The sequence below is a fragment of the Eurosta solidaginis genome, chromosome 3, assembly GCF_040869045.1.
Source record: "Eurosta solidaginis isolate ZX-2024a chromosome 3, ASM4086904v1, whole genome shotgun sequence".
Classification (NCBI taxonomy): Eukaryota; Metazoa; Arthropoda; class Insecta; order Diptera; family Tephritidae; genus Eurosta; species Eurosta solidaginis.
The window spans coordinates 287,869,963-287,884,661 of NC_090321.1; the positions used below are offsets into that span (position 1 = coordinate 287,869,963).

Consider the following 14,699-nt stretch of genomic DNA (forward strand, 5'->3'; position numbering starts at 1 on the left):
AAGAAAATAAAATTTTTTATTATAGCCAAAAATGTAAGCTGTTTATATTATATTGTTTTTTTTTTTTTTCTGTGTCAAACATAGCTTAATATTTCATATTCGAGCTTCGAGTCTTACGCGGTTAAAATAATCAGGATCATAGACTTTCGTCGGTACAAATAGAATTTGGCAGGATCTATTCTACAATAATATTCTAAAATCGTTGGGCAGACATTTTACCGTAGTTGCGACAAAATCCTTTCACTATTTTTTGGGGTTTATTTCTGAAATTAGTTAGTGTAATCTATATATCGACGTACCATTCGAAAACTAAAACTTTCAGAATTTCTTACGAAAACTAACACTTTCGGCCTATGGCTGACGAAAACTAGCAATTTCGATTTCTTTTTCTCCTTATTTACATGGTCTAGAATTGTAAATTTATAAAATTTATTGCAAAAGCTAAATCTCGAGATGCTAATGAAATTGATTAATTGGTCTTTTCTCACGCCAGTTATCCTGTTTCGGGATAGCTGACGTCAACTGGTATCACCAAGGGAGGCCAGGTCTTATCACACCTGGTCGCCAAGCCTAAAAATTACCCACTGGAAGAAGCTACAGGCCTGCCAAAATACTGCTCTCAGAATTGCCACGGGCTGTCTTCTTATGTCCCCAGAACACCATCTACATAATGAGGCGAGAATACTCCCCATCAGGGAAAGAAACGAGATGCTGACCAAACAGTTCCTGTTGAATACCCAGAAACCTGGGCATCCCAACAGACATCTGATTGACGAGCCAGCACCGCCTAGGGGCTTAAGGAGTCATCTCCGTAAGCATTTTGAGGAAATACGGCATCTGAGAACACAGCCGTATGAAGCGAAAAAACACAAGCAGGTCCTTGGTGAACTCCACAAACAGGCGTCGGACCTTTATGCCGGGAATTGCCCGGTGAACCCAGTACTCAAAGTAAAGTATCCAAAACTTGCGGAAGAGGAACGCATACTCCCCAGGGAAACGCGTGTCACTCTGGCTCAACTTCGTTCTGGATACTGTAACAGGTTAAACTCTTACCTATCCAGAATCAACCCCGACATACAAAATGTATGCCCCGCTTGCAATGTGTCCCCACATGACACCAACCATCTCTTTAATTGTAATGTGGAACCAACGCAACACCCCTTTCCCTATGGTCCACCCCTGTTGAAACAGCAAGTTTCCTTGGACTCCCCTTTCCCTATGGTCCACCCCTGTTGAAACAGCAAGTTTCCTTGGACTCCCGTTAGAGGATATTGATGACAGTTTGTGATCGGTCGCGTCTGTTAGGTGGGGCGAAGCACTGCTACAACAACAACAACAACATCACACCTGTCTTTAACAAATCAAAGGGAACCGCCTTCCTGACTGCAAAATACGGATATAATCAGATTTTTTTTTTTATAGCCGGTAGCCTTTGAGCTTTAATTATACTGCCTTCAGAACCGCTACGAGCTGTCTTCTTATGTCCCCGGAACATCACCTACACAATGAGTCGAGAGTACGCCCCATTAAGGAGAGACAATAAATGAGAGCAAACAGTTTCTTTTGAGTAACCAGAACCCTGGGAATCCCAGCAGCAATCTGATTGATGAGGCTACCCTCCAAGGGACTTAAGGGGTCATCTCCGTATTATGAGGAAATACGGCACCTGAGAACACAGCCGTATGTAGCAAAAAAGCACAAGCAGGTCCTCAGTAATATCCACAAACAGGCGTCTGACCTCTATGTCAGGAATTGCCCGGCGAATCCAGTTAAAGAAAAATACCCAGAACTCGCAGAAGAGGAACGCACTCTTCCTAGGGACACGCGCGTCACTAGCTCAACTTCGATCTGGATACTGTAACAGGTTAAACTATTACCTATCCAGAATCAACCCTAACATACAAAATGTATGTCCTGCTTGCAATGTGTCCCTACATGACACCAACCATCTCTTGAATTGTAATGTGGATCCAACGCCTCTAACACCCCTCTCACTATGGTCCACCCCTGTTGAAACTGGAAGTTTCCTTGGACTCCCGTTATAGGACATTGATAACAATTTGTGGTCGGTCGCACCTATTGGATGGGGCGAAGCACTGCTACAACAACAACAACAAGCTTTTAATCGTTGCACTATCATCATCTGCGTAAATCTCGTCCTTAAGCATCGTTCTAAACAAAATTTGTGTCAAATCATTAACGGTTATATCAAAAATATGCTGGGATATCGTGATGTAATTCACTTTATGTGATTTGGGAAAGAACTTTTTCAATGACAATTATATTTGTGATTCACTCAAAAATGCACTCCTGCGTTATCAGTGTGCAAGGATATCACAGCCAGATTTGTTGTTTTTGGAAAGCTTTTACAAACGCAAGTTTGTTAAACTCACGTGATCAATATCAACAGAAAATCCGAAATCTATAAATATAATAAGAAGTGTACATTTTGATCGTCAGTCCATAACTCGATAACGGCTCCACAGATTGCCATGCAATTTTTAAGAAAGATGCAGGAAGGAGAGATGATGCTTAGTTGATTCGATAGTGAAATCCCAAACCGGTTTAGCCATTCTTGAGTTATGATTTTTTTTTTAGAAAAAATTCAAAATTTGAAAAAAAAAGTTTACATTTCGGTCCACCCGGGTACCCCTGGGATGTGTTTATACAATATGGATATCAAATGAAAGCTGTTGATGAGTGCTATAGTACAGGATAATTTTCATACAACTAGAAGGCTATGGTCTCGAGATATAGCCCAAAACGTGGACCCAGGTACCTCTAGAATGTGTTTATACAATATGGATATCAAATGAAAGATGTTGATGAGTGCTATAGTACAGGATAATTTTCATAAAACTGGGAGGCTAGGATCTCGAGATATAGCCCAAAATGTGGACCCGGGTACCCCTAGAATGTGTTTATACAATATGGATATCAAATGAAAGCTGTTGATGTGTGCTATAATACAGAGTAAGTTTTACACCGCTGAGTGGCTAGGGTCTCGAGATATAGGCCAAAACATGGACCCGGATACCCGTAGAATGTGTGTGTATTATGGATATCAAATGAAAGCTGTGCTGAGAGCTCTAAAGTTCATTGTGATATTCGATTTAGTCGCATCAACCTGACAAAACTGATAAATATGCAGATATGCCAAATTTAGGGCAGAACAACGTCTGCCGGGTCTGCTAGTTTATTTATAATATTATATTATCGATCACCTTATTAAAAAAAAAAACAAGAAAGTCAATTTGAGCCACTCAAACATTCTAGGAGCGCTTATAACTTCGGAATCCGAAATGAGTCCAAAATGTTTAAAATATAAGAGACTCAGAAATAGATCATAAGGAGTCATTTATGATTCTGATATGATGAAAATTATGAGCCCCATTCCTAGAGTGCTCATTTAACAAAGAAACTTTGGGAGAAATGTTCATATATTTTCTTTAGAATTTTTTTTCTAATTAAATTAATCTAAATTACATCGTATGTTACATGATGAAATTAATATTCAGGTGTTCTCATCCCTTTGGCGTTTTCCCTTATTCAGACCAGTTCGGCATGCATATTTTAGAGGGTTGTTTATCATACATAACTCTCGCTCTATACAAGCTGATACCAGAATTTTTTGGACAAAAAGATTAACGTATTCCTCAAAATAATATAGAAAAATTTTGCAGAAAACAAATTGTTTGAGGAACTGTGTACGAAAAACGAAGCAATCAAAATTTAATACTTTTGCAATACAAGTAAATACTGGCAAATAGAGCTGCTGAAAAGATGAGGTTATGTTTTGACATCATATCCAGTTTTATATCGAAATTGACTGTTTCTATAATTAGTGCCGTTCAGTTTGAGACTTCTGCATATAAAATGTGTAACTGAATCTTATATATTTTGATTTATTTTAGGCTCAGAAATGCTTCTTCGCCTGCCCTACAGAAATGGTCATCATGTTTTCGTACAAACACATATGTATGTATATACATCTCCATGGATATGCTATCAAAAATTTATATACACCATTTCAAATCCCGATGTCCTAATTCGTATGTAAAATATATTTCATTTAAGAGCCAGAAGACCGTTAGCACAATGATTATAAATTACTCCGTCATAATCGTCATAAAATAGTACTTTTTGAGCCAATATGTGCCGATATTCAGCTGTTTGTGACGCCAATGAGTGTCATATATAACTCATATTCACCGTCATTTGATACATAAAATTACGCTCATATCGGACTACCGTTGAAAGAAGTGAAATATGTTAATTTTGGACTCATAAATGAGCTCATAAAGAACGTAAACTCTCCAATTTAGGACTCCACTCTGATTATTTTATGACTGAATATTTGAGTGTTAGTTTTCGTCATCCAGAAGGCGAAAGTGTTAGATTTCGTCAGCCATTAAATGTAATTGCTACTTTTGGTCAAATATAAATTGAAATAGCTCGTTTTCGTCTGACACTAAAATTCCAGTCCTAGTTTTCGTATGGCGTGTATGTGAGGTCCTCATGGACCGGCCAGTTCAACCTAACCTAACCTTTCGTATGGCACGTAGATATCAACCGATCCTAATAGAAAGGTAGTAACTTAAAGGTTTTGTGAAAAAGGACATATCTCAATGAAGTTAATAAATTCGTATCTCAGGAGGCCGGTTAAAAATGTTGTATTTGAAATTTAAAAAAAGTTTACAGAAGAGATATGAAATTTAGTTAAATATCTTTTCACAATTCGATAACGACTGAAAACGTTAAACTATATTATAGAAGACACATGAATCTATATTCTGGATTACCAATTTATGACTTGTGCGGGGTCATAAATTAAGTTAAATTCAAAGCTTTTTTGACAATAAAATAATTTTTTCAGTTACCTTTTTAACCGGTCTTCCGAGATGCGACTTTATTATCGATTTCGCTCAGATACGGCCGTATTAATATATATTGTCTGAGATATGTCCTTGTTAACACAACTTTTAAGTTACGACCTTTCTGTTAGGACAGGTCCATATATTAAAAGCTATGTATGTACATATGTGGGTATTTAGCCAGGAAGCTTAAACCGCCGATTTTGGCGATATTTTCGCGCTAGCTACGTGAACGTTTTTCTGGTAGTAGAGCAGGGACCGGCCTATTTAAAAAAAAAAAATCGTATTTATTGTGCGATTGCTTGAAATTTGGTGAAGTGAGTAGCCTCATATTATAAAAATTTTATTTATGTGCGATTTGCTTGATATATGTAAAGGTAATCCTTTTGACTACTTTAATATTTAATAAGACTTTTCTTTCCGAGAAGTGGACCAGGGGCCGACCTACAACCGTTGTTATCAATAACAAACTGAAAGCAAACTGATAACAGATACAAACGCAACATAAAATGTCATGGCTTGTGTTTTATGCGATAGTACTAAATAGTGTGTATCAAAACGGAAAAATCACATGCTTTCGGAGTTCTCTTTCGAAGTCTGTAAGATTCCTGGGCATTCCGGTCTTGTCTTTTCGCGCGAGCGGTCCTACGTTGTCATCCTCTACTCAACGTCAATTTACGGGCTTTTTGCGTTGAGTGAAAAATTAAAATAGGCCACAAGGTTGGCTTCTGTGCTTCCCTCGAGCGTTTTGGCGGAGTTAGGAGATGCGTTGCCTCCGTGGCCTGGACTTAGGGTGGTTTTTTTGCGCTCCTAAAGGAATCAAAAACTCGGGCATATTTAATAACTGGCGTGGCACCATGAAAGCCAATTCGCTTAAATAAATACATAATTGATCGTAACGTCTCGCGAAAGACACTTGGCAACAGGCCACTGAAAATTAACGTTCATATACATACATACTTATGAAAATAAAATTCTTGAAAATAAACGGGACAATTTAACGGAGTATAAAAAATATTAACTCATATACTTGATGCTGAAAAAAAGCATGCACGATTTATATACTATGCAGTATCATTGCATACATCTAATTGCAAATTTTATTGCAAACAGTGAAATTCAATTGGAAATTTGACAAAAATACTAACTTTGTTTATGGAAAAGAAATAACTTAACTAAAATCGACTTTTAACCTAAAATTAATTTGATAATAACCTGGCGTGGTGCCATTTAAATACCTTTTTACAAATCATTGATAGTAAAATACTAATAGCAAGCTGCTACACATGGTTCTGGCCAATTGGTATTACCATTGTGTACTGGTGGAGCTAAACGTGCGTCAATACTACACTGGAAATTTAATCCATTAATTAAACAACATATAATACTGATAATAACCTGGAATATGGGACTTTTAATGTAGCCCCCCCCTCCCCCCCCCCCCCCCCCCCCATTAAACCAAATTACAAAAAAAAAGATTCCTGGGTATATACCCACATACACACTCGTGTACATCACGTTTTATATATATGGATTATACTAACCGATATTTGTCGCAACTACACCAAAATATTTACCCTGACTGTCTGCGCAGCGATTGTAGAAAACACCATTGAAAGATATACGAATTGTACAATTCATCGCCATTTGCCATGTTTTTCACACTTAAAAACTTGAACGCTACAGTTTTCTGTTCTGTATTGTAACAGGATTGTAGAATAGAATACAAATGGATAGGTTCGATATGAGGAATCAAGGTTCGAAGATCCCTCTTTACCTAACAGCCCAAAAGGAAGAATAGGTCCAGTTTATACCCACCAAATATTTTCTTTTATATCTAAAAAACTACTCACACTCCCATACAGAGCGCCTCTGTAACTTCTCCCAATTTCGCTGAAATTTTATATTTGACTTTTTTACATAGGAAGTGGGACATAGAAAATTTCATTGAGATACCACTGTTGATTCTATGTTATATGCAAAAAGCTTATTTCGCCATTTTTGGGGAAAGTTGAGATAAATTGATTTTGTCAACATACTTATACAATAGAAATATTATATATGAAATATGCAATATGTATTACTAGATACAGAAAATGTTACAAAATCTCAGTAGCGAAGTGAAGGGGGTGGGGGCGCATCTTGCTCACTCACAGGGGGCGCCAAATGGTCCGCAAAGCAGAGCTTCCTGGATAATTTGTATTTTTATTATAACTGACTTCTGGAAAAAAATTTTCTATGCTAAAAATTGCATGGATATATCCGGAACACTTGACAGGTTAAGGAATAATTGAAAGCATATACATACATATCTTTTTTCTCACGTTCAACGTTATGATGGGAATTATTAAAAAAAGCTTCAACAAAAACTGTCAAACGTGAATATGAAACACAATGAGCGCCAGAATACAAGCGGTTAGCGTTATCGTCGATGGGCTATGTAATAGAACACTTAGAACAATTGGCAGCGGACACTAACACCACAAGTAACACCAGAAGCGAAGCTAAAGTTCTCTTGCAAAAATACTTAATTTTAGTTTTTTAACATTAGTTCATTTCTGGTATGACATTTTAAGGGGATTGATCGTCTGCAGCTCAGATTACAAGATCCGAATGAATTTAAAGAAGTGTATCATTATCTCAAATCATTAACGACTGAACTATCCGAAATTCGAGACACTCTGTGAAGAAGCAACAGAAAAAGCGAAGTCTCTTTGTGAAAAATGGGATATTGATATAGTAAAGCGTGTAAGAAGGCACCGCAAAATGCCCGGAGAATCGGCTAGAGATTTAGGTCTTTCCGCAGAATGTGACATTTCTCGCGTTATGGAAAGTGTTCTCGATCGTCTCCAACAAGAAATACGTTCAAGATTTACACTACTAAATGACCTTAATTATACCCAGCTGTACTTGTACACAGGATATTATAACTTTGATTGGACAACGGTTGGTTTTACAGGTATAAAGGAATCGAGATAGATATAGAATTCCATATATCAAAATCATCAGTATTAAAAAAAATTTGATTGAGCCATGTCCGTTCGTCCGTCTGTCCGTTAACACGATAACTTGAGTAAATATTGAGATATCTTCACCAAATTTGGTGCACGAGCTTATCTGGACCCAGAATAGATTGGTATTGAAAATGAGCGAAATCGGATGCATACTTCTAGGCCCTTCCAGAATTTGCTTAGTTACTGCTATATAATTATAACTACAGATGTACGTGTTTAGCTGCTTGTTGTTGTTGTAGCAATGCTCGCCCCACCTAATAGCCGCGACCGATCACAAATTGTTATCAATATCCTCTAACGGGAGTCCAAGGAAACTTGCCGTTTCAGCAGGGGTTGACCATAAGGAAAGGGGTGTTAGAGGCGTTGGTTCCACATTACAATTGAAGAGATGGTTGGTGTCATGTGGGGACACATTGCAAGCGGGGCATACATTTTGTATGTCGGGGTTGATTCTGGATAGGTAAGAGTTTAACCTGTTACAGTATCCAGAACGAAGTTGAGCAAGAGTGACACGCGTTTCCCTGGGGAGTATGCGTTCCTCTTCCGCAAGTTTTGGATAATTTTCGTTAAGCACTGGATTCACCGGGCAATTCCCGGCATAAAGGTCCGACGCCTGTTTATGGAGTTCACCAAGGACCTGCTTGTGTTTTTTCACTTTATACGGCTGGGTTCTCAGGTGCCGTATTTCCTCAAAATGCTTACGGAGATGACTCCTTAAGCCCCTAGGCGGTGCTGGTTCATCAATCAGATGTCTGTTGGGATGCCCAGGTTTCTGGGTATTCAACATTCTCCCGGCGGGAATGAAATGTGACGAGGCGGGTTTAATGACCTTACGGAAGGCACGCTCCCCTTGGCGGGCATCAGTCGGGATAGGGAGGGCAGCTAGGCGGCTATCTGTAAAGGATTTATATTCTTCCCACTTTCCTTTTTTGAAGTTTATGAAAGTGCGTTTTTCAGTGACGATGAAGTCGGCGTTGCGCTCAAGCGAAATAAGTATGGGCAGGTGGTCGGATGCCAATGTTACCATCGGCTGTTTAGCTTCTCATATGCGCGTGTATTTGTGAGCGACACTTCCACAATTATAATTGCATACTTTTGGGAGCATCTCAGATAAGATATCTGCATGCCTTTGTGCGTCTCTACTCCGCTGCGTGTACGTACATATGTGTAGACATAATGATTGATCTATTGATGTACATACAAGTCACTGCTTAGTATCAGCTCAGAAATGATAGTATCCCTTAGTGTTGCTAATATTCGTCACAATATGCTCAGAGAAGTTGAGTAAGTAAAAAGTTGTATGCAACCCAAACGAGCTGGTCCCATGCAGATTTTTCAGATCCTTCCATGCGGCTAGTGAGCTCTGGATCACAAATTATTTTTCTAATCTGTGGGCCATCGAAAATCCCAGTTTTCACCTTTTCAGAACTCAATGAAAAATTTTTTTGAAACATTCACCACTTTTGTCTAAGGCCTTTACATATCGTTTCATAAGACCCAATTTAATATGCAGATAAGGTAATATTATACGGTACTAGTCAGTATGTTGGAATAAATCCACTTAGAGTGATTTCTGCGATTTACTCCTGTTATTTTTACCACACAGAAATAACAGTCGCTGTGATGGTCCGACGCCATATCACAGGAGTTCTGTACTTGAAGCGTCTCAATACTTACGAAACGTGGAATCGAAGGTTTGTTAATGGTTTCATATGGGAAACCGAATAAGTCCATATAAGCTCGTTTCACTAGGTCTGACGGATACGCGCCACAAATAAAACAAAAACTGTTTGGATTATTCACACACATTCTCCTTGACAAACTCGAAATAAATAACGCCATGGATTTCAGCAGTTACTACACCTACTATGGTATTATGTCAACTGCTGCCGCGCACAAACATTTTAACTTTTTTTTTTTAATTTTAGTTTTCAACATATTTGTTTAATATATAAATTTACTATTCAAATATACTTGGGTTGAAAATGTTGAAACCGTAGAAAATTTTTAAACAAATGTACATATTTTGTTGTTGCGAATAGGAAACTTTTGACTGTAAAATGGAAAACTTTCTAAGGTTTCTAGTCAGAGAGAATACTCCTATTGTTATTTCAATTGAAAATGTAAAATGCTCTATTTAACAAGTAAGGAAGGCTAAGTTCGGGTGTAACCGAACATTACGTACTCAGCTGAGAGCTAAAAATCACCATGTAGGAAAATGAACCTAGGGTAACCCTGGAATGTGTTTTTATGACATGGGTATCAAATGGAAGGTATTAAAGAGTATTTTAGAAGGGAGTGGGCCATAGTTCTATAGGTGGACGCCTTTTCGAGATATCACCATAAAGGTGGACCAGGGGTGACTCTAGAATGTGTTTGTACAATATGGGTATCAAATTAATGGTATTAATGGGGATTTTAAAAGGGAGTGGTCCTTAGTTGTATATGTGAAGGCGTTTTCGAGATATCGACCAAAATGTGGACCAAGGTGACCCAGAACATCATCTGTCGGGTACCGCTAATTTATTTATATATGTAATACCACGAACAGTATTCCTGACATTATTCCAAGGGCCTTTGACTTCTCCCTGCAGAACTTTTTCATTTTCTTCTACTTAATATGGTAGGTGTCACACCCATTTTACATTTTTTTTCTAAAGTTTCCATGTTTCATCCGTTTTTTCGTATTCGAAGTGTAATTGTAATGTGGGAACAATGTACATGGTTGAGTCGATATAAGCGCAATCAGACACTAAATCAATTTATGGAAATACATAATCAGAAAAACAAAATCGAAGAATAAATAAATTAGAAGAGGAAAATAGGAAGGAAAAGCAAAGTACAGAAGAAAGGAAGACGATTACTAGAAGACGATAAAGAAGTATAATTATAATGGCGAAAATGATGGAAAGAAACAAATCCGCGCCACATAATTTACGGATACGCCCTATATAGTACAAACAGAGTGTGTTGAGCTGCCAAATAATAATATGTAGCAGTATTGCTAAAGTGCTACTAAATTGATTGGATGTTGCTGATACTCAAGCTGATAATGTGCTACAATATCGCAGTGTAATTTTTTATGTTGACTTTGAATTGAACGTCCAATTTTTTATTCAGCCCAATTCTAAACAAAAATTCCTTTCGAGTTTTTTCCCTTCTCCCATTCCTCGTATTCTAAATAAAAAATCCTTCTGAGTTTTTTCACCTCTCCCTTTCCTCTTATTCTGAACAATGTTCAAAAAATGGAAAACCGGTTGGGTAGGTATCATGAATGCGATTGAAAGGGATATTTCTCAGCCATTTTTTAGGAGTTTTTCACATGTTGAATTAAAGGGAGTGCATCAAAATAGTTTAAGTTTACTGTTTATTATACAAAAAAAAAAACACAAATTTGTGCTAAAATACAAATTGTATTGTACATAGTTTATTTAAGAAATTTTTGGAAGTAAAGAATATTTGCATACTTTAGTATTACATATAAACACATACATATGTATATGTACATATATCGATTAAGTACATTGTACAAGTATTTACATTTCAATACTAGTTTGATTGAAAAAATTGGTTAATGCTTTTTTTTTTTTTTTTTTTTTTTTTTAATGGACGTTGTGGCAGCGCGCTGCCCTCAAGTGGCCCAATGAAACCAGGCTAATCCTGTTCACGCGATCGATTTATATATATGTATATATAATAACTTTTTTTTATTTTTTTTTATTTTGCCGAGTCTTTGATGGGCAGCGGTTTGTCAAGCGTCACGATCTGAGACTGCTCAGCTACAGAAGAAATTTCATCAGCCAAGCGTAATACTTAAAGAGAACAGAAGCAAACGTATTATACATTAATTTAGAGAGGTGAGAACAATCTTTTTTATAGAAAAAAGGGAGTCCGAGCTATCAAATGTGTTTGAGTGAGAGTTATAATCTTGGCATAAACGCCGAAAAGGTTCATTTTGTTCGAAATTCGTTCTACATTGTTTCAGCAGAAGAGGTTTGAAGTGTCTCGATGTCCGAGAGGGAACGCAAAAGTTCACTTCATTCAGAAGGAATGGGCTCGAAATTGATCCATTTAAAATTTTTGTCATAAATATCACACCAAGCATTTCCCTTCGACTAGCAAGAGTTGGAAGATTGATAAGCTTTAATCGATTAGTATAAGGTGGAAGATTAGTTAAAGAGTCCCATTGGAAATTTCTTAAGGCAAATAGTAAAAATTGTTTTTGTATTGATTCGAGACTGTCTGCATGGACTTGATAACGCGGATTCCAAATTATCGAGCCGTATTCTAATATTGGCCTAACTAATGTTGTAAAATTGTTGATTGCTTAAACATTGATTGCTTTGATTTAAAATGTTCATTTTCAAAGTGACTCGATTTTTTAATGTGCTGAAAAGCTACATAGTAATTTTTGGCAAATTGTTTCAAGCGCGCAGCAAGTTTTAAAGCCTCATCATATATTGTTATAGGCTCACTTATTTCTTCTGAAAATTCATCTTCTGAATCACTTATGTCCATAGTATTATCTTGTTGGTCAAATTGAATTTCTATATTGTTGTCCTCAGTGAAAACATTTTGATCCATTTGGAGAAAACCTTCCAAATCATTTGCCAAATCTAGTCCTTCCTGAAGCTTAGCATAGATTGCCAGTGGAATGTCATCTACCGGATCAAAATCTGGAAGATCCTCATAAGTTTCCAAAATTCCTACTTTACGGAAGCAATTTCGGACGGTTGTGTAAGCTTCTATACAAAGTTTTAAAATTTTGGATTATACTTTGATCAAGGAGTTAGCTAACTGACGTTGTATTTGGCGGCAAGAAAATAATTTTTATGTTTGTTAAGTTTAATTCCTTTGGATGAGAAGCCGCGTTATCTAAAAACAAGAAATTTTTCGATTCTGGGCTTTCATTCTTCGATCGAACTGCTGCAGTCATTCACTCATTACTTCTCGAGTCATCCATGCTTTTTTATTAGACTTCAAATCCACTGGCAGTTTTGCGATTGGAACATGTTTAAAAGATCGAGGACGGGCTGCTTTACCTATAACCAAAAGCAGCTCCTTATCTCCAGCCATGTTAGCACAGAACAAAATTGTGAGTCTTTCCTTTGATAGTTTACCGCTCACGCATTTTGCGGATTTTAGAGCGAGGGTTTTGTCAGGTAAGGCACGAAGGATAATCCCACTTTCGTCTGCGTTGTAAATGTCTTGAGGCTTGTAACCGATCAACAGAGATGGCAGTTTTGTCCTAAACTGTTCGACACTATCCTGGTATACATCTGCAGCTTCACCAGATACGCATTTGAAAGCAACATTATTCCTTATTCGCCATTTGTTTAACCATCCATCTGAAGCATTAAAATTAGATACACCCAGTTTGCCTGCAATTTCCATTGCCTTTCCTTTCAAAATGGGTCCAGAAGTCGGAATGTTTTGTCTTCTAGCCTTAGTGAACCAATTAAAATACATCTTGTTTATTTTAGAGCCGCCTTTTTTAAGAAAACTTCTCTTTTGATGAACATTAACTCCAGATTCCCATTTAGAATGCATTTTTTCTTTATTTTTATTGATTTCAGCAGCTTGTGGTTTGCCAATATTGAAACTATGAAAGCAAAAGAAACGTGTACCTACTACCATTAAATTTTTGGGCTCAATATACTTTACCTTTTTGCAACTCCACGTACTGATAATTTATCTTTTACAAAAACATTAATAATTTCCATTTTTTCTTTAATAGAAAGTACCTTCTTTTTCGGCGCCATATTATTACGAACTTTGAAGGCAATCATTCGCATGCAACTGACTTAACAAACTGAATGGCTTGAATGTGTGCATACATGTTAAAAGGGGAATCACCTATTTCATTTTTATAATGAACAACAAAGCTTGATTGTTATATTTTTGAATTTTGTCCGTTTATTTATTAGTCTACAAATTTAACAATTAATCAGACTAAGTATAATTACGGATTACAGAATAAATTACAGAAGCATACATAGCGAGCAAAATTATATTATAAAATATGTATATATATTATTAAATCAGTTGTCGGGATGGACTGTGGTGCCGAGCAACGGAATTGATTATTAGTGCTGTCTGAATGGACTGAATTTCGAGCAGCTGATCTATATTTAACACACAATGAGTAGGGCTGCGATGCGTGGGAGGTTGGAAAGGACGTGATTCCAAGCCACCCGCCCAACGTAACTATTGATTATTAGTGCTGTCCGAATGGACGTGATTTCGAGCAGCTGATGTATATTATGACAAATTTTTTTTATGAAAATGGTTTGAAATACTTTGTCCGCGTCCGGTTATTAGAATGATATTTGTATGAAAAAATTAATGGAAAACCTGTGTGCCTAAAATTTGTCCGGTTATTGGAGCTGTCCGGTTATAAGGACTATCCGTAATGGGGAATTTCACTGCACATGAATTCAACTCAGCTTGGCCGCCAGAATATTGTTCTGCTGAATGGAAGCAGGCAACTCCAGCGGATTTGTGTTATCGCGCAGTCTTCTTAGTATTGTTGTTGTTGTTGTAGCGATAAGGACACTCCCCGAAGGCCTTGGGGAGTCTTATCGATGTTGATGGTCCTTTGCCGGATGCAGATCCGGTACGTTTCCGTACCAAGCCCGACCATATCGGGAACGATTTGTTATGACCACATGCGCCCTTCTTAGCCATACCGCCCTCCCACCCCTAGATCCATGAGGATTTCGGGGTCGCTAGAGCCTCGGCTGTTAATGAAACAGGATTCGCCACGGATAGGTGAGGTTGACAATTGGGTTTGGAGAAGCTATATATATCG

General features: G+C 37.4%; 1 protein-coding gene across 1 annotated transcript; it reads right to left on the minus strand.

The window, feature by feature from the left end:
- Positions 1 to 12,930: 12,930 nt before the first annotated feature.
- Positions 12,931 to 13,715, minus strand: LOC137247242 (tigger transposable element-derived protein 4-like). The gene is made up of 3 exons (XM_067778354.1): positions 13,553 to 13,715; positions 13,060 to 13,490; positions 12,931 to 13,010 (listed from the first exon to the last, which is right to left on the minus strand). Exons 1-3 carry the CDS (start codon positions 13,681 to 13,683, stop codon positions 12,931 to 12,933), a joined length of 642 nt encoding a protein of 213 aa, XP_067634455.1. The 5' UTR covers positions 13,684 to 13,715.
- Positions 13,716 to 14,699: the final 984 nt, after the last annotated feature.

What these genes read in the sequence shown, in the direction of transcription:
- LOC137247242 (XM_067778354.1), bottom strand. Translation starts at nt 13,683, where the DNA reads ATGCGAATGATTGCCTTCAAAGTTCGTAATAATATGGCGCCGAAAAAG. An exon ending in GTACGTGGAGTTGCAAAAAG is followed by an intron (nt 13,491 to 13,552) that starts GTAAAGTATATT and finishes TTGCTTTCATAG; the next exon opens with TTTCAATATTGGCAAACCAC. An exon ending in CGAAAGTGGGATTATCCTTC is followed by an intron (nt 13,011 to 13,059) that starts GTGCCTTACCTG and finishes AAAATGCGTGAG; the next exon opens with CGGTAAACTATCAAAGGAAA.